This window comes from Hyla sarda, chromosome 5 (assembly GCF_029499605.1).
Source record: "Hyla sarda isolate aHylSar1 chromosome 5, aHylSar1.hap1, whole genome shotgun sequence".
NCBI lineage: Eukaryota > Metazoa > Chordata > Amphibia > Anura > Hylidae > Hyla > Hyla sarda.
Genome location: NC_079193.1, coordinates 70,941,220 through 70,964,196, shown reverse-complemented (window position 1 = coordinate 70,964,196; position 22,977 = coordinate 70,941,220). Strand labels below are relative to the sequence as shown.

Below are 22,977 nucleotides of genomic sequence, written 5' to 3'. Positions count from 1 at the left end.
CCTATCTAGTCGCATCAAGGATGTGCTGGCCGCACGAGAGATTCCTGCCAACCTCCAAGAACTCATCCATTTGGCTACCCGCATTGACATGCGTTTTTCTGAACGACACCAAGAGCTCCGCCAGGAAAAAGACTTAGATCTCTGGGCACCTCTCCCACAGCATCCTTTGCAGTCTTCGCCTGGGCCTCCCGCCGAGGAGGCCATGCAAGTGGATCGGTCTCGCCTGACCCAGGAAGAGAGGAATCGCCGTAGAGAAGAAAATCTCTGTCTGTACTGTGCCAGTACTGAACATTTCTTGGTGGATTGCCCTATCCGTCCTCCACGCCTGGGAAACGCACGCACGCACCCAGCTCACGTGGGTGTTGCATCTTTTGGTTCTAAGTCTTCTTCTCCACGTCTCACGGTGCCCGTGCGGATTTCTCCTACAACCAACTCCTTCCTCTCAGCCGTGGCCTGCTTGGACTCTGGTGCCTCCGGGAATTTTATGTTGGAGTCCTTTGTTAATAGATTCAGCATCCCGGTGACCCGTCTCGTCAAACCGCTCTACATTTCCGCGGTCAACGGAGCCAGATTGGACTGCACCGTGCGTTACCGCACAGAACCCCTCCTGATGTCTATCGGACCCCACCACGAAAGGATTGAGTTCTTCATTCTCCCCAACTGTACCTCTGAGGTCCTCCTCGGTCTGCCTTGGCTCCGGCTTCATTCCCCCACCATTGATTGGACCACCGGGGAGATCAAGAACTGGGACTCTGCCTGCCACAGGAAGTGCCTCTCCCCCCCTCCCAGTCCCATCAGGCAAGCCTCTGTGCCTCCCCATGGCCCCCGTCCTGGTGTCACACTGCCCCGTGCCAGGCCTCGCCCTCTGCCCTCCCTCCCCATTCCCACTCCTGCTGTACTGCCTGCCGTTGAGGAAACCCTCCATTCTTTCCCGGTGTCCTCATCCCAGGGGAGGCAGTTACCGGACAAAGAGAAGGGGAGACCTAAGGGGGGGGGTACTGTTACGCCTAGCGCTCCGGGTCCCCGCTCCTCCCCGGAGCGCTCACGGCGTCTTTCTCCCTGCAGCGCCCCGGTCGGTCCCGCTGACCGGGAGCGCTGCACTGTTTTGGCCGTTGGGGATGCGATTCGCACAGCGGGACGCGCCCGCTCGCGAATCGCATCCCAGGTCACTTACCCGTCCCGGTCCCCTGCTGTCATGTGCTGGCGCGCGCGGCTCCGCTCTCTAGGGCGCGCGCGCGCCAGCTCTCTGAGACTTAAAGGGCCAGTGCACCAATGATTGGTGCCTGGCCCAATTAGCTTAATTGGCTCCCACCTGCTCCCTGCCTTTATCTAGTCTCCTCCCTTGCACTCCCTTGCCGGATCTTGTTGCCTTGTGCCAGTGAAAGCGTTTAGTGTGTCCAAAGCCTGTGTACCTGAACTTCTGCTACCCATCCTGACTACGAACCTTGCCGCCTGCCCCCGACCTTCTGCTACGTCTGACCTTGCCTCTGCCTAGTCCTTCTGTCCCACGCCTTCTCAGCAGTCAGCGAGGTAGAGCCGTTGCTAGTGGATACGACCTGGTTGCTACTGCCGCAGCAAGACCATCCCGCTTTGCGGCGGGCTCTGGTGAATACCAGTAGCCTCTTAGAACCGGTCCACTAGCACGGTCCACGCCAATCCCTCGCTGACACAGAGGATCCACTACCTGGAAGCCGAATCGTGACAATGATCCATTGACCAAACAGTCAGATAAATATTTCTCCTAAAGTTGAAAATACTTCTGGCCAGTTATAATTCCCATGATGATCCTGTAACCCAATACAACATGTGATAAGCTTTTGGATTATGAAAGGATCTGTGGAGACACTGCAACACTGTGAACACAGCGCACACACAGCATTAGATACAAGGGAAAGCTGCCTGTAGGTTTAAGAGTGGTGAGAGAGGCTTTGATTTACCTTTAAGGAACAGTGTGGACTGGCTTCCCTGCACAGAGCACATGGTGAAGTATTTCACATATATGTTAGGAATCACATTGGCTATCAGGTGAAGGGAGATTATGTGAAACAGCAGTGCCCATTAAAGAGCTTACAGAAAGAACAAGGGGGGAGATTTATCAAGAGATTTAGAGCTCTTTCTTTGCTTACAAAAGTTGCACAAAAAGTTGCATCTGCACCTAAGCAATTTTCTGTGCAATTTTTGGCTGTATGCAAAAATCTACAAAAGAGCTTACCAGAGCAAATTTCAGTTTTCACTTTGCAGTGGTCAGGGATTTATCAAGTGCGACAGTCGCACAAAAGTCGCAACCGCCTCCAAAGCAGCGTAAATGTAAGCCGGCCCGGACCTGGCTTACAAAACTTTGCTTGGAGAGCAGGATTTTATATTTCCCGCCGGGAGCCGAGAACACGGCTCCTGCGGCAAATATGAAATCACGTCCCAGGCTCTCCTCCTGTGTGTCATGTCCCCCCAACCGCCACCTATCTTTGCCTCGCCACCGCTCGCAGCAGCCCCCGCTCCACAGCTCCGACCTGACGGCTAGCCGTTACAGGACTACAGCTCCCAGCATGCTCTAACAGTAAGGACATGCTGGGAGTTGTAGTTGCCCCGGCTGGTAGTTGCGGCCGGGGAGCGGGACCCCCCCTGCCAATTGCCAACACCCCCACCCCGGCTGCTCTCCTCCTGTGTGTGTAACGTCCCCCTCACCGCCGCCTATCTTTGCCTCGCCGCTCGCATCAGCCCCCCGCTCCAGTTCTCCCACCCGGCGGCTAGCCGTTACAGGAGTACAACTCTCAGCACGCACTGTCAGTGAGGACATCCTGGGAGTTGTAGTTGCAACTGCTGGTAGTTGCGGGTGGGTGGCCGGGGAGCGGCGCTGGCCGGCTGCAAGGGATATGAAACTACACTGTAACTTCATATTTCCCAGCCTGAGCTGTAATTGGCTGGTTGGCCTCTGAGCGGCGGTGGTGGCGAGGCAAAGAGAGGCAGCGGTGAGGGGGACGCTATAAACACGGGAGGAGAGCGGCGGGAGTGGGGGTGTTGGCAATTGCCGGGGGTGTTGGCAATAAGCAGGGAGGGGGGTCCTCTCTACCAGCCATTGCTGTTAGGGCATGCTGGGAGTTGTAGTCTTGCAAAAGCTAGCAAGCGGGTGGCGGGAGTTGTAGTTTAGGAATGGGATGCCTCCAGCTGTTGCTAAACTACAAATTCCACGATGGGAGTTGAGTTTAGGAACGGGGTGCCTCCAGCTGTTGCTAAACTACAACTCATACGAAGAGAATTGTAGTTTATAAACGGCGAGGCTCCAACTGTTGCTAAGTTACAACCTATATCTTTCCTAGACTACCAAAGGCTGTCTGGGAATGATGGGGTTGTAGTTTAGCAACAGCTGAAGGCTCCCTGTTAGGAAATGCTTGTTTATGACTATAAATGTACTAACCTATTTTTCATGTTTTTTTTCTTAATTTAGATCCATGTATGCTGAGGACTTCTTTGGATTCAGTGGACTACATCGTTGACCAGCGTTTTTATATTTAATATTAATAAAGTGGCTAACAAGGGCTTGTGAGGGAGAGTTTTTTTTTTTTTTTTGGGAATAAAAGTTTTCAAAAAGTGTTGTGGGTTTTATTTTGTTTAAATTGACTTTACAGGCTTAGTAGTGGAAGCTGTTTCATAGACGAAATCATTATTCAGCCAGGGCTTAGAGCAAGCCACAAAAACAGCTAGCGCTAACCTCCAATTATTACCTGGGTACCAACAGGCCCGGAGCATCAAAAATGGTGCTCCTGACCCTGGGTGGTAACAGGCTGGCGTTATTTAGGCTGGGGAGGGCCAGTAACAATGGTCCTTGCCCACCCTGGTAACGTCAGGCTGTTGCTGTTTGGTTTGTATCTGGCTGAGAATGAAAATAGGGGGAACCCCACGCATTTTTTTTTCTAATTGTTTAATTATTTATTCAAAAAACATGTGGGGGTTATTCATATTTTCATTCTTAGCCAGATACCAACCAAGCAGCAACAGCCTGACGTTACCAGGGTGGGGGAGGACCATTTTACTGGCCCTCCCCAGCCCAAATAATGCCAGCCTGTTACTGCCTAGGCCCAGAAGCACCATTTTTTGTACCCTCTGGGCCTCTTGGTACCGGCTCTTCCCAACACCTCTGTGGCGGTTGTTACCGGGGTAATAATTGGGGGTTAGTGTTTGCTGTTTTTGTGGCTAGCGCTAAGTCCCGGTTTATTAATGGATTCCTTCTATAAGACCGCTACCACTACTAAGCCTGTAAAGTAAATAAAAAAAAACACTTTTAAAGAACTTTTATTCCAAAAAAACACTCCCCCACAAGGCCTTGTGAAACCATTTAATTAATAATAAACTACGCTGGGCATTGACGTAGTCCACCGAATCCGAAGAAGTCCTCTGCATAAACGGATCTGAAATAATAAGAAAAAAACACAGAAAATTGGTTAGTACATTTAAAGTGCCCTCCCTTAGGAAAAGCTGGCTTATGGGCTTTTTCCCTAACAGGGAGCCTCTAGCTGTTGTAAGCTACAACTCCATCATTTCCAGACAGCCTTCTGAGCCCTCACACATCCTCATATACAGAAAAATAAAAAAAGCTAGAGGGGTCATAAGAGGTCAATTTTAAATGTGCTAATTTTCATATAAATAGTTTTTTGAAAAAAGCAAAACAAATCAAACCAGTATAAGGCCCCTTTCACACTGCCGCAAATGTCCGTCAGGCACTTTTTTTGTGCCTTAACGGACGTTATTTTTGACCGGGCTCAAAAGGAAAAAATGGGTCCCGACAGATGCCATTCACTATTATGGGGTCTGTCAGGCAATGTTGTTTTTTGACGGGAGTAGCGGGAGGAAACAACGTTGCATGATGTATTTTTCTCCCCATATTCTCCCCAGGTTCCCCGATGGACGTCAAACTGCCGTGTCACAAAGGCAATGTGAAAGAAGCTTTGTTGGCTATCATTTCAATTTTATTGACCTACAGAATACATAGAATGTGTAATTTTTACAGAAAAGTGCACTAGGTAGACACGGAAGGTCCTAAAAGTTAAAAAAAAATTGTGTTTTTTTTTTTCCCCCAACTTTGTCCCACAAATATATTTTTTTTTTTGCGGTAGATCTTGTGGTGTTAATTTCCTTACAAAGTAAAATTGCTGGTGCAAAAAGCAAGGCTTTATATGTAAGGTGGAAAATTGAAAGTATTGTGATTTTTAGAAGATGAGGAGAAAAAAACGAAAGTGCAAAAATATAAAAAAAAAACCTGTGTCCAAAAGGGGTTACATTTTTTTTTTTAAATATTTTGCAAACATTTTTCACAACTGCAATTTTAGAGCAGAAAAGTCCCAGAGAAGAGGAGGTGGTGTTACAAAGTGTTGTTCTGAAGCCAATAAATGGTTTTTGCTTATGTCTGATAAATAAATGGTATTCAAAAGCGATTTATAGTTTTTTGCTTATGTGAGCCAAATTTATCAACACCCTGTGATAGTATGATAAATATGCCACACATAAGCAAAACCAAAAGCAAGAAAAAAATGCCTACAGAACTCGCTTACCAAAGCAACGATGATAAATGTCCCCCATAAGATTATTGGGTCTTAAAGGGACTGTCCAGTCTTTGAACTGGACAGTCTTCCTGGGCCCCCTCTTCTGACACCATAAGAAAGGGACCACATACAGATATGTAAGGCAAGAAGCGGTGTATGTGTCATCGCTAATAAAAAAGTCAGATGCTCTAAAAAAAAATTTATATGATGGTACTTAGGAATTCTACCGCAAATTAGTGGAAAGGACACATTTATTGATCTGTTGTTTAAAAAAATAAACAAACTTTTGACACCAATTATGTCTCGGGGAAACAAAATCTAACATGCCCAATACCTTTTTTTTCCCCCTAACCGCAACATTGCCCCATACATGTGCCCATAATCTTGCCAAAATTGCCCAGTTTGTCCCAATTTTGTCTAAATCAAATGGGCAGTTTAACTCTTTTTTTTTTTTTTAACAAGTCAGATCCACCTAGATCCATAGATTTTTATGGGCCGTGAAATCTTCACTCTGCTCTTTGGATTTCCTTAAATCATAAACAAAAAAAGAGGTGGATGGTGATGTGCAGCATGATAAGAGAAGAACTAGGCACACTTCTCTAATAAGATATTTTACTGATTTTTTTTATATTCACTTAATTTATGCAAAGTTGTTTGAAATGACAGTTAGACTTAAATTTTTTGTGTGCATTATTTTAATGTCCGTTTAAATAGTCATACTATATATATCACCCTACACCTGGTGTTTATCATTCCGTAATGCAAGATGTTCTTGCAAATCTAAAACATATGCTGTGTTTTTTTTTTATTTAGTTTTTAATTATAATTTAGAATGGCAGACTGGCCAGATTTTTTGATTGAACTGGCAACAAGACAGCATTAAGACCATAAATGCCATTCAGAATCTTTGTGGGGTCAGGAAAAGGTTCTAAGTGATTCATATCTTATTAGCCTACAGGTTGTTGTGCTCAATCAAGAACTGTGAGCATATCATCTGACTAATAAAGTATTATTTATCAAAGCTGTAGTTACATTTTTGTTAGTCCCAAGGCAGTGAAGAACTAAGAAAAAAAGAAGAAAAGGGGGTGCTTATTAAAAACTACAATTTATTAATAAGTTCAGTAAAAGCCACCAGAAATAGAGCAATTACCTGATAGAAATAGAGCAATTACCTGATAGAATAGAGACGAGAAAGACCTCTTAGGCTTAAAGGAGCACTCCGGTGGAAAACATTTTTTTTAATCAACTGGTGCCAGAAAGTTAAACAGATTTGTAAATTACTTATATTAAAAAATCTTTATCCTTCCAGTACTTTTTAGAAGCTGTATACTACAGAGAAAATTCTTTGCTTTTTGAATTTCTTTTTTGTCTTGTCCACAGTGCTGACCCCTGATGCCCATATCAGGAACTGTCCAGAGCAGGAGAAAATCCTCATAGCAAACCTATGCTACTCTGGACAGTTCCTGGCACAGACAGAGGTGTTAGCAGAGAGCACTGTGGACAAGACAAAAAAGATTAAAAAAGCAAAGAATTTCCTCTGTAGCATACCGCTGCTAATAAGTACTGGAAGGATAAAGATTTTTAAATAGAAGTCTTTTAAGAATCTGTTAAAATTTCTGGCACCAGTTCATTTAAAAAAAAAAAAAAGTTTTCCACCAGAGTACCCCTTTAATAGCGGGGCATACTAGGAGGTTGACCTTATATTTCAGGCCTATAAAAAATGAAGCTTCTATATAATGTGGCCCTAAACTGTTTCCTTGAAATACGACAGAGCTCCGAAGTGAGAGAGCGCCATGCGCATTTGAGGTCTAAATTAGGGATTGCATAGGGGTGGACATAGGGGTATTCTACGCCAGTGATTCCCAAACAGGGTGCCTCCAGCTGTTGCTAATTTCCCAGCATGCCTGGACAGTCAGTGGCTGTCCGGAAATGCTGGGAGTTGTTGTTTTGCAACAGCTGGAGGCTCCGTTTTGGAAACACTGCCGTACAATACGTTTTTCATTTTTATTGGGGGGGGGGACAGTGTAAGGTAGTGTTTTACCCTTTATTATGTGTTAGTGTAGTGTAGTGTTTTTAGGGTACAATCACACGGGCGGAGGTTTACAGGGAGTTTCCCGCTAAGAGTTTGCGCTGCGGCGGAAAATTTGCCGCAGCTCAAACTTGAAGCAGGAAACTCACTGTAAACCTGCCCGTGTGAATGTACCCTGTACATTCACATGGGGGAGCAAACCTCCAGCTGTTGAAAAACTACAACTCCCAACATGGGAGATGTAGATATTCAACAGCTGGAGGTACATAACTACAACTCCCAGCTTGACAAGACAGCCGTTTGCTGTTCGTGCATGCTGGGAGTTATAGTTTTGCAAGATTTAGAGGGCCACGGTTTAGAAACCACCGCACAGTGATCTCCAAACTGTTGCCCACCAGATGTTGTAAAACTACAAAACCCAGCATGCCCAGACAGCAAACTGCTGTGTGAGTATGCTGGGAGTAGTAGTTTTGCAAGGTCTAGAGGGCCACAGTTTAGAGACCACTGCACAGTGATCTCCAAACTGCAGCTGTTGCAAAACTACAAATCCCAGCATGCCCAAACAGCAAACAGCTGTTTTGAGTTGTAGTTTTGCAACATCTGGAGACTACAGTTTAGAGACCACTGTATAGTGGTCTCCAAACTGTAGCCCTCCAGATGTTGCTAGGCAACAACTCACCGTCTTCCATAGTTGCAGGATCGTCACACCAGGGAGAGGATCGCCGCCGGTAAGTGCACCTCCACCACCACTGCCGGTCAGCTCCCCCGTTCTGCCCAGATTATCGTGGGTGGGCAGAACAGGGGAACTGAACTTTAACACCCCCGCTTCTGACCGACCAATAGCAGATATAGGAGGGGTGGCACCCCTGCCACCTCACTCCTATCCCTTCAGGGGCATTGGGGGTGTCTTGGACAACCTCGATACCCCTTATTTTCCAGGTCACTGGAGATCTGTATGACCCGGAATCGCCACAGATTTTGCAGCAATCCCCGACATGAGGGTGTCGCACAGGGTGCCTGCTGACAGATATCAGCAGTCACCCCAGTCCAGCCCCCGCCCAGGGAGCGGCAGGGACCGAAATTCCCACGGGCATACAGGTAAGTCCTGGGTCCTTAAGTACCGCGAGTGGGGGTGTACCTTACGCCCTTGGTCCCTAAGTGGTTAAAGGGAAAACTTGCATACAAGGACATATACATTCGCTGATTCCTTAATAGTAATGGTGTTCAATACAGAGTTCCTAATACAGCACAGGGAAATATCAAGAATAGGAGCAAAAAAAAAAAAAAAACAGCATAGGGGAGTCACAAAATTATATTCATTTAAGAGGGTAGTTATTTGCAGGTCCCATCCGGATAACACAGAATCCCATGTAGCTGTTAATACAAGTGCTTCATTCAAGTGTGCTGGGCGGCACGAGTAGGTCTCTCAGCATTTTGTAATTTTGGTTTAAAACCCTAGTTTAAAGGGGTTATCCAAGAATAGAAAAACAGAGCTAATTTCTTTCAAAAACAGCTCCATGTCTGTTCCCAGGTTGTGTGGTATTACAACTTGGCTCCATTCACTTCAATGGAACTGAGCGCAGAACCACACCCACCTGGAGACAGACAGCGAGCAGTTTTTGAAAGAAATAAGCTCTGTTTTTCTTTTCCTGGATAATCTCTTTCAAATCAAAGGTAAATCTGTAAGAGGGTCCCTAACTATCATACAAATTTCATAGTATTCTCATATGGGGAAAAAGCACCCTTAAGTTTTATGTGCAATCGTAGCCATTGCACACCCTATAGTTATATTTTATCATTATATAATAATATAATTCAAATATTGTATGTTAGATAACTCATGTATAACATTTTAATTCCCAAACTACTCAAATCTTTTAGGATGTTTGCCTTATTTCGCCTAATCCCTTGCCACTCCGGCTGCTATAAACTTTTAATTTATTATTCTATAATAGGTATATCTTTTTTTTGTTTTTGTTTTATAAACGGCCTACCCCTTTACAGTAACTTTTTACATTTCAAAGGATTGCATTAGTTTGGGTTAGTGAATTAGGATTCCTACTGTTTACAAGAAGAAAGTTGTCCCAGCATTAAAGGGAATTTGTCATCAGTATCACCTGCACTTTTCTGTAGGTACAGGCTTGTAGTGTGAGTGTCACTGATGAAAGATTAAAGGGGTACTCCGGCAGAAAGCTTTTTTTTTTTTAAATCAACTGGTGCCAGAAAGTTAAACAGATTTGTAAATTACTTCTATATAAAAACAGAGCTAATTGATTTCAAAAACTGCTCCCTGTCTGTCCCCAGGTTGTGTGTGGTATTACAACTTGGCTCCATTCATTTCAATGGAACTGAGCTGCAGAACCACACCCAACCTGGGGGCAGATGGGGGAGCATCTTTTGAAAGAAATTCGCTTTGTTTTTTCGATTCCTGGATAACCTTTTTAAATAACCTGCAGCAATTTTGACAACTTTGCCTCTTCAGAAAAATTGACATATTTTTTACAGCTTCAAATACTGTACGTCCAAAAATACACTATGTGAACATAGCCTTATTGTGATGTATTAATGCAGCAGTGTCCCTTATGGTACCATGCCAAAGGTTTGGCCCTAGTAAAGTTCCTTCTACACCAAAACCTCAGTTATGGAATTTTAAAGCCTCTGTATATGGGAGGTCGTATATAAAAAATTACTTGGAAGTTTAAGTCATTCTGTAAAAAAGGTTAGTAAAGGAAATGCTGTATTGTTTCAAGAGAAAATTATTTCATGCCCCAATATATTAAAATATCTGGCAAAAACAGACTGCGCTTGCTGGGCAATTAAAGAAGAAATGAAACTGTTTTTCATTTCAGCTAAGCACATTTATTGCACAATGAGCTAATTCATATGTCTTCATAATGGTCTGAAAATTTGGCCCGCTTGTGTCTCTAGAGGCCTACAGTTGGCAAGGAGGCCTAAATTTGTCACCCTTAATATACAGAAATTTAAAGCCCTCACTGTGGCACACAGTACAAAGAATTGTTTTCCGTCTGCACGGGTACAGAGCACAATACTGGATACAATTCTAAAACATATTTTCACTCAATGAAGAAAAGGAATGAACGCACTCACCGCTCCGGTAGGTTTATTCGGCACAGAAATAAGGTGCTATAACTCTGCGTTCATTCCTTTTCTTCATCGTGTGATGTTTATGGACTGTCTTTTCTGTGGAAATACGCACCTCCGCTATCGTATGAAGCCAGCATCAGGTGTTATTGATTGGCGCTACACTTACCAGCGCTTGTCCGAGGACACTCATGGGTAGAAGTGCCAACTCCTCTCTCTATCTTGTGTTGTCTAAAATATATTTTACTAATTTATTATCATAAGATATTGCTAGCAAAGAAAACAAAAAGTTTTCTTTTATTTGTAAAAAGAACTTGAAGGAGAAGTACAGGGCACGTAAGAAGCACCTTTATCAAATGTTTCAGTAAAGAGTAATTGCTTACAGAGCAATTGCCGAATATGTCATTATTACATCTAGTTGTCTGATATTTAAAATGATTGCAAATAACAAGAAAAAAGAACGATCTTGGAGACGCTGCTCAGAGGGTTGTCACCAATCGGATAGACTCAGGCCAGCACAGGACAAAAAATATTTTATTTTGGCAATACGGATGACGTGTTCCTCAGGTCCAAATATACAATGCACTTCTCAAGGATAGTAGGTTGAGAGGGTGCTGGTAGGGATGCAGCGCTGGCGTGGTTTGGTTTTAATTCACAATACAGCAATCCTATAAGTGGGACTGCAGACCCCAATACCTAATATTTGTGGGTATATCCTAATTGAATTTAGACACCTGGAGCTGTATTGTGTTCTTTTAAGATCACCAGTCCCATTTACATTTAATTTTAAGAGTGAATAAAAGTTATATTTTAGTAAGGGGGGCTTGTTTATAAGGGATTTTCTGCCCCGGGCTTAGGCCCTGGGTTATTGTGATTTTTATTGTGAAGGGATTGGATATGTTAAGCAGCAAGTAAAACAGTCAGTTCTTTAGATTAATGGGTTGGAAGCAGGAAATGTGGGCTGGCTACGCAAGGACCTGAGTTACTTTGACAAGGACCAAACTGTGATCGCTCAACTACTGAGTCTAAACATCTTCAAAACAATAGGTGTTAAGGGGTGTTTTAAGTATGCCGTGGCTAGTACCTATCAGAAAAGGTCTAAGGAAGGACACTTGGTGAACTAGCAACAGAGTCATAGCTCACTGATGCACATTGGGTACAAAGGCTTTCTTGTCTGGTCTGATCCCCCTTACAAGAGTAATGTTCCTCGATTGTTTCCCCATACAATAATAATACCCATAATACAGTAGAATACATTAAAATATCCTACTTTGAGCCCCCATACAGTAGCAATGCCCCCCTGTGTCTCCACACAGTGGTTGTCCTCCTTGCACCTTCATTTGGCAATTAGGCATCTTAGGCATTGGGGGCCCCAATGATATAAAAAATAAAAGTTAATACTTACCTAACCCTGTTGCCAAGAATAGCAGAAGTCTTTTAGTCTCTGCTTTCCATTACCTGGTACAAGCTGCTAACATGTATAGTAGCCAGCCACCCTTTACAGGGCACTAGGACTTCTGTTAAGTTATAATTTCAAATAAAACTGCTGAGACATAGTTCCAGCTGGATCTGTGTCTATATAGTCCCAGCTAGATCTGCATCTACAGTGATTACAAAAAAACGATATAACTATTTTTTTGAAATGCTTATTGAGCACATAAACAAATACTATACTAGTTATATTACTTATAATAAGTCACAAAATACATAATAACTCTTTTGTGTCGAGAAACAAATAAATATGCACCAACTGAACTTAAAATACTGCCCGTGTATCTAGAAGAAGTAACTAGCCATAGATCTGGATGTTCCTCTGTGTGTGTGTTGTTCTAAAATCCTGCATGTTTACATTGTAACTTATAAGTTAACCTGCATGTTAAAATATCCTAAAAAACTATATAACTTGTGTCTGTCTGCTATATCAGCTGGTATTCAGGGACATTACCAGTAAATCTGTTCATCCTTTTATAACATGTGTCATGTCTGTAAATGCATAGGGATACATACTGTAGAACATTACATGCATGTACCTACTCTATTTCATGGTTACTCTTTCTATGTAACTGTTTATTAGTTATAAAATTACAGAGAGATTAAAGGGAATCTGCCATCAGTGTCACCCGCACTAACCAATTTGTTTAGGCTTGTAGTGAGGGTAACACTGATGAAAATCATGCTTACCGCTCCTTACTCCCTGCTTCCGGTCATCGGTAATCCCCGGTCTTGGGTATATGCAAATGTGAAGCTTGGTGCACACGGGACGTCTTCAAGCTCCAGGTGGATAGTGTTGTCCTGCTGGCATCTTTATAGTACCCCCCTTTTTTCCCATGTGCTAAGCCGTTGCATAGTGGATCTACATTTTTTAATATAGGTGGCTCAGCATAGGGGAGAAGGAGTTACTATGAAGATACCGGCCGGGCGTCTTCATGCAACTGGAGCTTGGGAACACCCCATCCACCAAACTCCACATTTGCATATACCAAAGACCAGATAATACTACACACCAGAGCCATGGAGCAAAGAGTGGTAAGTATGATTTTTATCAGTGTCGCCTTCACTACAAGCCTGTACCAATGGGTTAGTGCGGGTGGTACTGATGACACATTCTCTTTAACAAACTTAACTAGCTATAGAATGATTGTACAGAAGTAGCAACATGTCAGAACTATGTCAATTACACTGGGGAAGTACATATCCCCAGTCATGTTTCAAGGCTCTATAAGTGGCAGGCCTTAAAGATGTACTCCGCCCCTAAACATCTTATCCCCTATCCAAAGGATAGGGGATATGACGTCTGATCGCAGGGATCTCCGCTGCGGCACCCCAGACATCCGTGATGTCACAAGCCTCTGACACTGCTCTAAGCAAAGCCGGGTGCAGCAGGGAGATCGTGGGGGTCCCCAGTGGCAGGACCCTCGTGATCAGACATCTTATCCCCTATCCTTTGAACTGTGAAGGGGTTGTGTGGTCCTAACAATCCTGTTATGGTATACAGGCAGCCCTGTGATCAGGTGAGCACCTTGTGTCTAGAGCCATACGTTACCCTGGCACATTTCGCATTACACAAGGACGGGGCATATCTATCTAAGAAGTGGTCACTGCCAAATACAATCTCTGTATTCTGGCTCATAGTGGAGCTCCTGAGTGAGAGATTTCCTACTTTGATGTTCATATTCCTTTATGGAAAGGGACTGTAATAGTAAGATGAGCTCTTTAAGCTTTTTTGCAAGAATGTTGCAGTTAAGGTCAGTTTGTTTCCCCAGCAACATACCAAATATAGGCCCTTGTAAAGGAATTGGTATGAGGTACCTTGTAGTCATAGAGACCATACATACATTACAGTGAAGCTTGACCAAAAACAGTGCTGTTTACATTTTACTAAGAATAAGTAATTCTAGACCCTAAAAGTGTGAAATCATTGTCTTATGAATGTGTTATTTGCCGTGTCCACATATTAATGTAAACTCTGACTTGTCTAATGAATAATGAAACGAATGTCTAAATGGTTGAACTTTGTAGTGCAACTTCTAATGTGGCTTCTATTTTTTCTAACACATTATTTTTGTTTAAGTTGGTGGTTCTCAAACTGAATTACTGGGCTTCACTGTGAATGTGACCAACAACCCACAGCTATATGGAGATACATCCTATATTACTCATATTTATCCAATTCTTCTTATGAGGTTAAGATTCAGTAGTGATATTTGGTTATTTAAGAACTGTGGTAAAATCCCATCACTAGTGCAACTCACATGGAGCTCCAGTGTTTCCCTATGGGTGAAAAGTAACACAACAATTGTAAAGATTCTAACATTTTGGAATCATCAGTGACCAGTTTTTCTCTCACATGGAAACATTGAAGTCACAATGGTGAGGTGTAGTTTAGAATTGGATGACAGTGTTCCCAGTTCAGAATTGGATAACAGTGTTCCCAGTAAATGACAAGTTTGAGAACTGCTGGTTGAAGTCCTGTCTGTATGTAACCATAAAGAGATATTAGAGATATTGGTCATGAACTGTTGAAAATGTTGGTTGACTTTTGTAAAGAAACATTCTACTAGTTTCCATATCACTAATTGATTTAATGTATTGAGCATGTATCTTGATTTGTAATGCAAAACCAATCACAAACTCCTCGTAGATATGTTGTGACCATGTTTGCTGAGTTTCTGGTTTATATTATAATTTATATATACTATTATATATATATTTTGCTTCCTATGCGTTGCATCACTTTGAAAAGTTTCCAAAGTTCTTAAGAAAAACTTCCTTGAAGCTTTCTTAGCTTTCTCCAATATTACATATGTATCTGGGTCATTGTTCTTTGTATAGAAAAAAATGAAATTGTTTGCACTAGCGGTATACTGGTCACAACATATTCTAGTGAACAGCTTGTGATATCAAATTTTTTTAATATTTCTGTTTTTATTTTTCTAAAAAAAAAATATTGTTTCATCACCGAAAAAATTTGGAAATGCATATTGTGATGAAGAGACACAAATGCTCAAGTCGGTCTATGGTCAAGAATTTTGAGGCTTAGTTTTATGTCTTATGTTAATTAAAATAAAATACTAAAATGTTAAAGTCTTGGCTATATGCCATTGCCCAGTTATGGACTGTCTATAAGATCTTTCTGTTAAGATATAGGGGGAGATTTTTTAACCATATTGACAGCTAGAATATCCCTTTAACTATGGGAACAGTTGACCACTTGCCCATAGCAACCAATCAAATTTCAGCTTTCATTTTTCAAAATGAAAGAATGGATCTGATTTGGTGCTATGGGCAACTGGTCAACTGTTCCCATAGTTAAAGGGTTATTCTAGCTGTCATTATTTATGGTCTATCCACAATGTGACAGGATCCAAATTATTCTAGCATTTACAAGACTAATTAATCAACTTAATCAGGCAGATTTACCATTGCAAGTATGCCAGTGTTCTGACACAATTTGAGACAAAAAACTGGCATCTACCTAGCACAACATTTACTATATGTTTTTAGAACTTAAACTAGTCTCATACTACAGAATTTCCGCCTAGAATTCCGCTTTGGAATTGCAGTCTGAAATTCCAGTGCAGCAGAAACCCAATGCTGTCAATGGGATTCTGCTGCAAAGTGCATAATACAAAATTTCGGACAGCGAATATTGCGCTGAAATTTCCCACGCCAAAAAAATTAACTTTCTCTTCTTTAGGCGGAATCCGCACCAGAGACTTTGCCATCTGTAGGGATGGCAATGTCTGCGAGGTTCTATCGCTGACTGGGTGTCCTCAAATCTTTGGACAGATTGTCCCTGTGCCAACACTGAACTGCCAAAAACAGGGCAGGAAGTAATAAGAAGGACACAGAAACATATCTCAGGCAATGATCACACAAAAATTTTAAATTTAGTGGTGGTTTTTATTTTAAGTGAGCATTTTCAGTTGTAATCCGCAATGCAATGTGTGAACAGCCTGTGACTCCAGACACAGGCTCTATAGCTCAGTTATATGTATAAAAACATTATTAAAACAAGTTATGACTGCATAGCATTTGTGTCTCTTCAAATATATCCTGGACTATGAATATGCTTAAACAACTTTTTTTAAACAGCTTTAGATGATCATACACACAGGGCTAGCCAGCAGCAGCCCCACATTTTCAGTGAGAATTGGAGGCGGAGCCGAACTCCGGCGTGACTGTGACATGCGACTCGGCCTCCAATCTTCACTGAAAATGCAGGGCTGCTGCCGTTGAAGTGAAAAAAAAAAAAAGTGACCCGTAGCCGAATGTGACCTGAGCTCCTGACCTCAGTTCTCTCAGCTCTTATCAGTACTGATCGATGTTACGGATTAGGATTAGGGGTTAGAATTAGGGATAGGGGTTAGGATTAGAGGTTAGGGTGTGAGAGGAAGCTGGCTGTAAAGCAGAGAAGTGTTCCCCTGTGCGGAGGGCCACATTCCACTAGAGGGACACAGTTTTCTTCATTACACCGACTAGCCCTGTATGTATGATCATCTTAGAATAAGCAGCGTATTTCCCTCTGCTGCAGATAATTTTGTGCAATGTGAAATACGCTGCGTAAGTGATACAAGGGACCGTACCCTTAATAACAATTGGATATTTACAGAAGACTAAAGATTTACATTAAAGGGTTATTCCAGGAAAAAACATTTTATCCCCTATCCAAAGGATAGGGAATAAGATGTCTGATCACGGGGGGCCCGCTGCTGAGACCCCCCGCGATCTCCCTGCAGCACTCGCATTCTATTCTATTCTATGGGGGTGCTGCATCTCCAGTTTCGGAAACCTCCGGGTTTCCGGGACTGGGGACGTGACTTCACACCACGCCCCCTCCATTCATGTCTATGGGAGGAAGCTGACGGCCGCCATGCCCCCTCCCATAGACATGAATGGAGGGGGTGTGGTGTGACATCACATCCCCAGTCCCGGAGACCCGGAGAGACCCATAAAGCTTGATTTTATTGAAGCAGTGTCATATTTTTTTATAGTACAGATATCATTATTATAATACATTTATAAAAGCCCTTCCAACGCATAATCACTCTGCAATAGACACAATGCTAAATAGTAAGACATCTTCATTTGGCTGAACATAAAATCAAGCTAACTTGCCTATATATTGAGATTGGACTTTTTTGTTGTCTCTGTGTTTGTTTGTAAAAGTTACTGACTATTTTTTTCTCCACTTTAAGGTCGTAGTGAATGCCTTAATAGGGGCTATCCCATCCATCATGAATGTGCTGCTGGTGTGTCTTATTTTCTGGCTAATTTTTAGCATCATGGGAGTGAATTTATTTGCCGGAAAATTTGGAAAATGTGTGTACGCGGAGAACAAGACAGAAGTGGATGTGTCTATAGTAGACAATATGGATATGTGTAAAGCTTTGATGAATGTGACAGACGTCTATTGGACAAATGTCAAAGTCAACTTTGATAATGTTGGGGCAGGTTATCTGGCTCTGCTTCAAGTGGTAAGTATTATGCCATATTATATTCTACGTAGTAGCTGTTATTATTGTGGAGATTGGGAAGAGATGGGATATATAAGGACATTAGAGGGACTAGCATGAATCATAGTTTCTCCATCACAGGCACTCAGATATTAGTCTCATACTGTTCAGGCCTCGCAACCCTTATGATTTTCCAGCAGTGGATCTGAAGGCAGGTTGGACATCTGTGCTTCCATAACATTTAGACAGGACAAAGAATATCTGCCCAAATTTGACAAGAACCTATCTGCAATGTATAGGCATAATTTGGGATTATTTGGCAAATTAACTTTTTAGGCTTAGTTGAGGTTGCTTGCATAGATTATTTATTTATTTATGTCTGCAGTTTGCTTTTCCTATGATGACTCTGGTTTGGCAGAGCCAGAGGGCATGAAGTCTCATTACTGTACCTGCTTTGATCTTTAAGGGGTTGTCAGGGCAAAAGCAAAATTTGCCCAGGCTAGGCTATGAAAGTAATAAACATACTATTCTCACCTTCTCTAGTCCCCCAAAGCTGCTGTGCCAGGTCCTGGTCATTCGCTGGTCTCTCCTTGTTTCAGGTTGTGTGTTGTCCATTCCCCACAGGACCTACCTGCTTAACCAACCAGTAGCTGAGGTGGGACAGTGCAACCACTGATGGCAGGCCCTGTGGGGATGGGATGACACACAATCCAGAAGAAGCAGTGACCCTTGAAATAATGTGAACATCATAGTGGCAGCCCCCAAACAAATGATCAATCAGTGACCTAGAATTTCTGTCTCCTCACTCACTATAGTATGTCATATGCAATACAGCTGCAGCATGTCTCCTTTTTTCCTGTTACTCTAACTTTTACACCCAGAAGAGGAGTCTCAAACTTGATCTTATATGGCACAATAGTGAATCTGTACAAGGAAGAGGCAGTGTGAGTCAGGGGACTGTTATAAGTACTTAAAATCACAGAAAATTAAATTACCTAAGGGTTTGCTTAAAAAGGCAAGTAACAGAAGTTCAAACCTAAAAACATAACTTTTATTATCGATTATTAAAATATCTCCACCAAATTGTGAGATACATCACCATTACATGAATAAGCCCATTCAGGGCAACATATTATTTCAGTTGATCAGTGAGCAACGAGAACAAAGAACTACAGGCTCAAAAATCCAGACACATCCGACACCATCACAACTAGAGATGAGCGAATCGAAGCTGAGCAATCCTAATTCGTTATGATATTCATGAAAAATTTGATCTGCAACAAATGCGAAAATCACCGCGATTCTATCACGCAAATTGGTTCATTAAACTCCATTTAGTTTGGTCTAGGGTCCAGGGCATCTAAAATGGTGGATCCACATGTGAGGACATGGGGCAAAGAACTCTGGAAAGGGTAGGCGGGATGACCCTGAATCACATGCAGGATGCAGCCAGTAACCCCTGTGATGTAACAGCCCAATATAATCTGCAGCCATATTCCGGACGTCCTGTGTGTGTGTGTGTCACGCAGAAAAGCTTTTTGCAGCAGCGTTTCACCTCCTAGTCACATCAATGTTCTGGTGGACAGAGAGCAGTGCGTTTTTGCACAGAAAAGATTTTTTACTGCAGCCATTAACCTCCCAGTCACTTTCTACAGAATTGTATTACAGAGAGGGGCATAGAGCTGTGTGTTGCCTCATACATTTCAACAAGCTGGCTCAACTTGATGAACCTTAAGAGGATGGAGGAATAATTTTTCAGTGCAATTGTGTCTTTTTTTCCCACAACAAATGGTCTGCTGGTTATCAGGCACGTTGTGCTTGGGGCCCCGAGCTGGCCTGGGGTCCCAAGCAGAGGCGGTGGTTTTTGTGCTTCCTATAAGGCTGAAGCTGCCTTAGCACTCTATAGAGAGCCTCAGGCAGCTGCAGCACTCTCTGGTCACCTCCCAAGTTCCTCCCCTTCCCTGTAGCGTGGCCAAGCTCCTCTTCTTCCTGGCTGTCAGTCCAAACTGACAGGAAGTGTACACTGAGTGTACTCCATGTCTATTTCGCTTGGGGCCCAGCAGTCCTTTCCTAATAGTCTTTGAGAGAGTGCAGTTTTGGGTTTAGTACACTGCGACTGTGTTCTGCTGGTGTTGTGCAAAAATAAGTTTTTTTTTTTAAAGCGTACTGTAGCTCATTTTTCTGCCCTCATAAGTGCATACCACATACGTACATCTAAGTAGTGTACAATTTTGTACCTGTTAATCTGTCAAGGGCCTACATACTGTGAAAGTCCAGGCAAAAGTAATCACCGGCAGGTGTTTTACTCCAATACATTTTTTTTAAAGCGTACTGTAGCACATTTTTCTGCCCTCATAAGTGCATACCACATACCTACATCTAAGCACTGTAAAATTTTGTACCTGTTAATCTGTCAAGGGCCTAGATACTGTGAGTCCAGGCAAAAGTAATCACCGGCTGGTGTTGTACTCAAATACTTTTTTAAGTGTACTGTAGAGCCTGAGTTCCCGGTATCGGCGAGCGGTCGACCCATCTGCCATCATCGATTGGTTGACACAATCATCCACTTCATCACAAGTGACATCTGATACCCCCAGTCAACAGTCGGTGGGTTCCTCAGACAGAACCCTCAGTTGGCATGGCCCGGGAGCAGTCTCTGTCCTCCCATTGCCTCTGTCCTATGCTGTTCCCTCTCCTAAAGAAGTATCTTATGCTGTGGAACCAGCTCCACTATTCAGTGTGGATGATATAATAGAGGACAGTCAGCAGCTACTGTCCAGCCAAGAAGTGGAGGAGACATCCGCTGCTTCCTCCGCTAGGCATGCAAGTAGTGATAGAGAGTGACCTGTGAGGCGGTGTTGCCAGCGTACAGGGTCCTAAAGCAGACACTGTTGAGGAACCTGAGGAGGACATCAGTGATGTGCTGATACTTGTTGATGATTGATGATGAAGCCAATTGCAATTGGGAGCCGGGTGCAGAAGGGGCTTCATAATTATCTGGAGAAGAGGGTTGCAGGTTGACCATGAGGCAGCAGCTGAGCCAGCAAGGTGGTCGTATGGTTGGCAGTCAGCATGGTGGCAGAAGTTGACATTTTGGAGCCAAACTTGGAGACCACCTGCTACACGGCAGTCTACCTTCCTGGGAGGGAGTGGAACAGGGGTTCCAGGAGAAGGCGGCAATAGCAGTCAATTAGTGAAAACTGTTGGTGAGAAAATCAGCTAGTCTGCAGTTTTGCAGTTTTTCATCAAACATCCGTAGGAGGTTAACATAGCCAAGCCACATGCAAGATATGTCGGCAGAACGTGAAGCGTGGCCAGGGTCCCAATGTTGGCACCATGGCCCTGCGTCAACATATGCTGCGCCACCATAAAGTGGCCGGGGAAAACCGTGGCTCCGATGTAGTGGTCCAGCCTTCTGCATCACCCAGTGACACAATGCTCCCTCTTTCAGCCAGCCAAGGCTCCACCACCTCAGCCAGATGCTCCTGCTCCTCCTACTTTAAGTTAGTCATTCCGCCAACAATCCATCGGCGAAGCCATGTCCAAGAGACAACAGTATGTGCCCACACATCCAACGGTGCAGAAGCTGAATGTGCTCCTGTCCAAGTTGCCGGGGCTGCAGTCCCTCACTTTTCAAGTGGTCGACTCTGCACCTTTCAGAGATCTGATGGCTTGTGCCGAGCCGAGGTGGAGAGTGCCAAACAGTCATGTCTTTGCGAAGAAGGCGGTAACAGCCATGCACAATTTTGTGGAAAAGAAGGTGGGCCAGTCCTTGAGCCTGTCGGTGTGTACCAAAGTGCAGGGCAGCGCCGACGTCTGGAGCTGTAACTATGGTCAGGGACAATACATGTCCTTTTCGGCTCACTGGGTGAATGGGGTTCCTGCACAGCCACAACACCAACTTGGACAGGTCACGCCGCTTCCTTCTCCACGCTCTCAGGCCGTTGGTCCTGTGAGAGTGTTCTACTCCGCCTCCTCATCCTCCACCATGTCCTCAGCCTCCACTGCCCAGACAAGTCTCAGTTCCCCTTCCGCATACTATGTATGCAGGGCACGGCGGTGTCACGCTATTCTTCACATGGTTTGCCTTGGCAAACGGAGTCACACACGGGAGGAATTGCTAAGTCATTCATAAAGAAATCGGAGCATGGCTTACTCCACGAAAACTGGAAATGGGAACCATTGTGATTGACAATGGGAAGAACATCTTGTTTATGCTGCGATAGGGAAGGCTGAGCCATGCGCCCTGCATTTCACATGTGTTCAATCTGGTTGTCAACCGGTTCCTGAAGTGTTCCCCCCAATTTGCAAGACATCCTTACAATGGGAAGGGAACTCTGCATGCCCTTCATCCACTCGTACACCGCAAAGCACACCCTCCTTGAGCTACAGCATCAGAACGGTGTCCCCCAACATAGTCTGATTTGGGACGTTGCCACACGTTGGAATTCCACCCTCCATATGTTGGACCGACTATACGAACAGAGAAAAGCCATCACCAATTTCTTGATGATCCAAGCAGATAAGGGTACTCCCCTGGGTAACTTCAATGTGAACAAGTGGAAGCTCATACGTTATACATTCTGTTTGCTCAGGCCCTTTGAGGAAGCCACATTATTAGTAAGTTGCCAGGATTATGGAATGAACAACATCATTCCACTGCTTTATTTCCTTAACACGTGTTGGAAATGATGGCTGGTCTGGGCAATGGAAATGATGGCTGGTCTGGGCAATGGAGACGTGACACCTACATCTCAGGGCCACATGAGTGGGGACTGACCTGGAGGAGGGGGAAGGGCACAGTGGAGCACAGTTTAGGTTTCGCTGTTTTTCTAGTCATCTTACAGGAGAGAAGGTGCAGCCAGAGGAGCTATAGGGTTATAAGGAAGGCGAGACAGAGGACCCAGACACACCGTGGAAGTATGCAGTGGAGATGTAGGCAGGGAGTCCCTCCAAATCACTTGCACAAATGGCGCGATGCATGCTCACTTGCTTGTGTAATGACCGCTGAATCGTCACCATTCTGCAGCAGGATGACTTCTGGCTCTCTACCTTATTGGACCCTTGCTACCGGCACAAAATGGGGGCCTTTTTTACACCCACTGAGAGGGAGGACAAATGGACCTACTACAGAGACATACTTCGTAGTCAGTTGGCCGATACCTATCGGTGCCATCATCCATCCTCTCACAGGTCTGACTCGGGGGGCCCTCTGCACTCACCTTCCACGGCCATGGCTGCTGGGGAGGAGTGGGGTGGCAGGAGCAGTACCAACTCAGTCAGCAGCAGCCTGAGTCTACAGTCGCTGATGAGTACCTTTCTTCACCCACATAGTGAAGCAACTCATCAGCAGCAG

General features: G+C 43.9%; 1 protein-coding gene and 1 long non-coding RNA gene across 2 annotated transcripts in view; one reads left to right on the top strand and one right to left on the bottom strand.

Moving 5' to 3' along the window:
* Positions 1–22,977, bottom strand: part of LOC130273223 (uncharacterized) — a 210,857-nt gene that overhangs the window by 72,251 nt on the left and 115,629 nt on the right. The window lies entirely within an intron of this gene.
* Positions 1–22,977, top strand: part of LOC130273220 (sodium channel protein type 4 subunit alpha B-like) — a 488,856-nt gene that overhangs the window by 421,403 nt on the left and 44,476 nt on the right. The window contains exon 24 of the mRNA XM_056519644.1: positions 17,364–17,642. Coding sequence (XP_056375619.1) covers positions 17,364–17,642 — 279 coding nt within the window. The remainder of the gene's footprint in view (positions 1–17,363; positions 17,643–22,977) is intronic.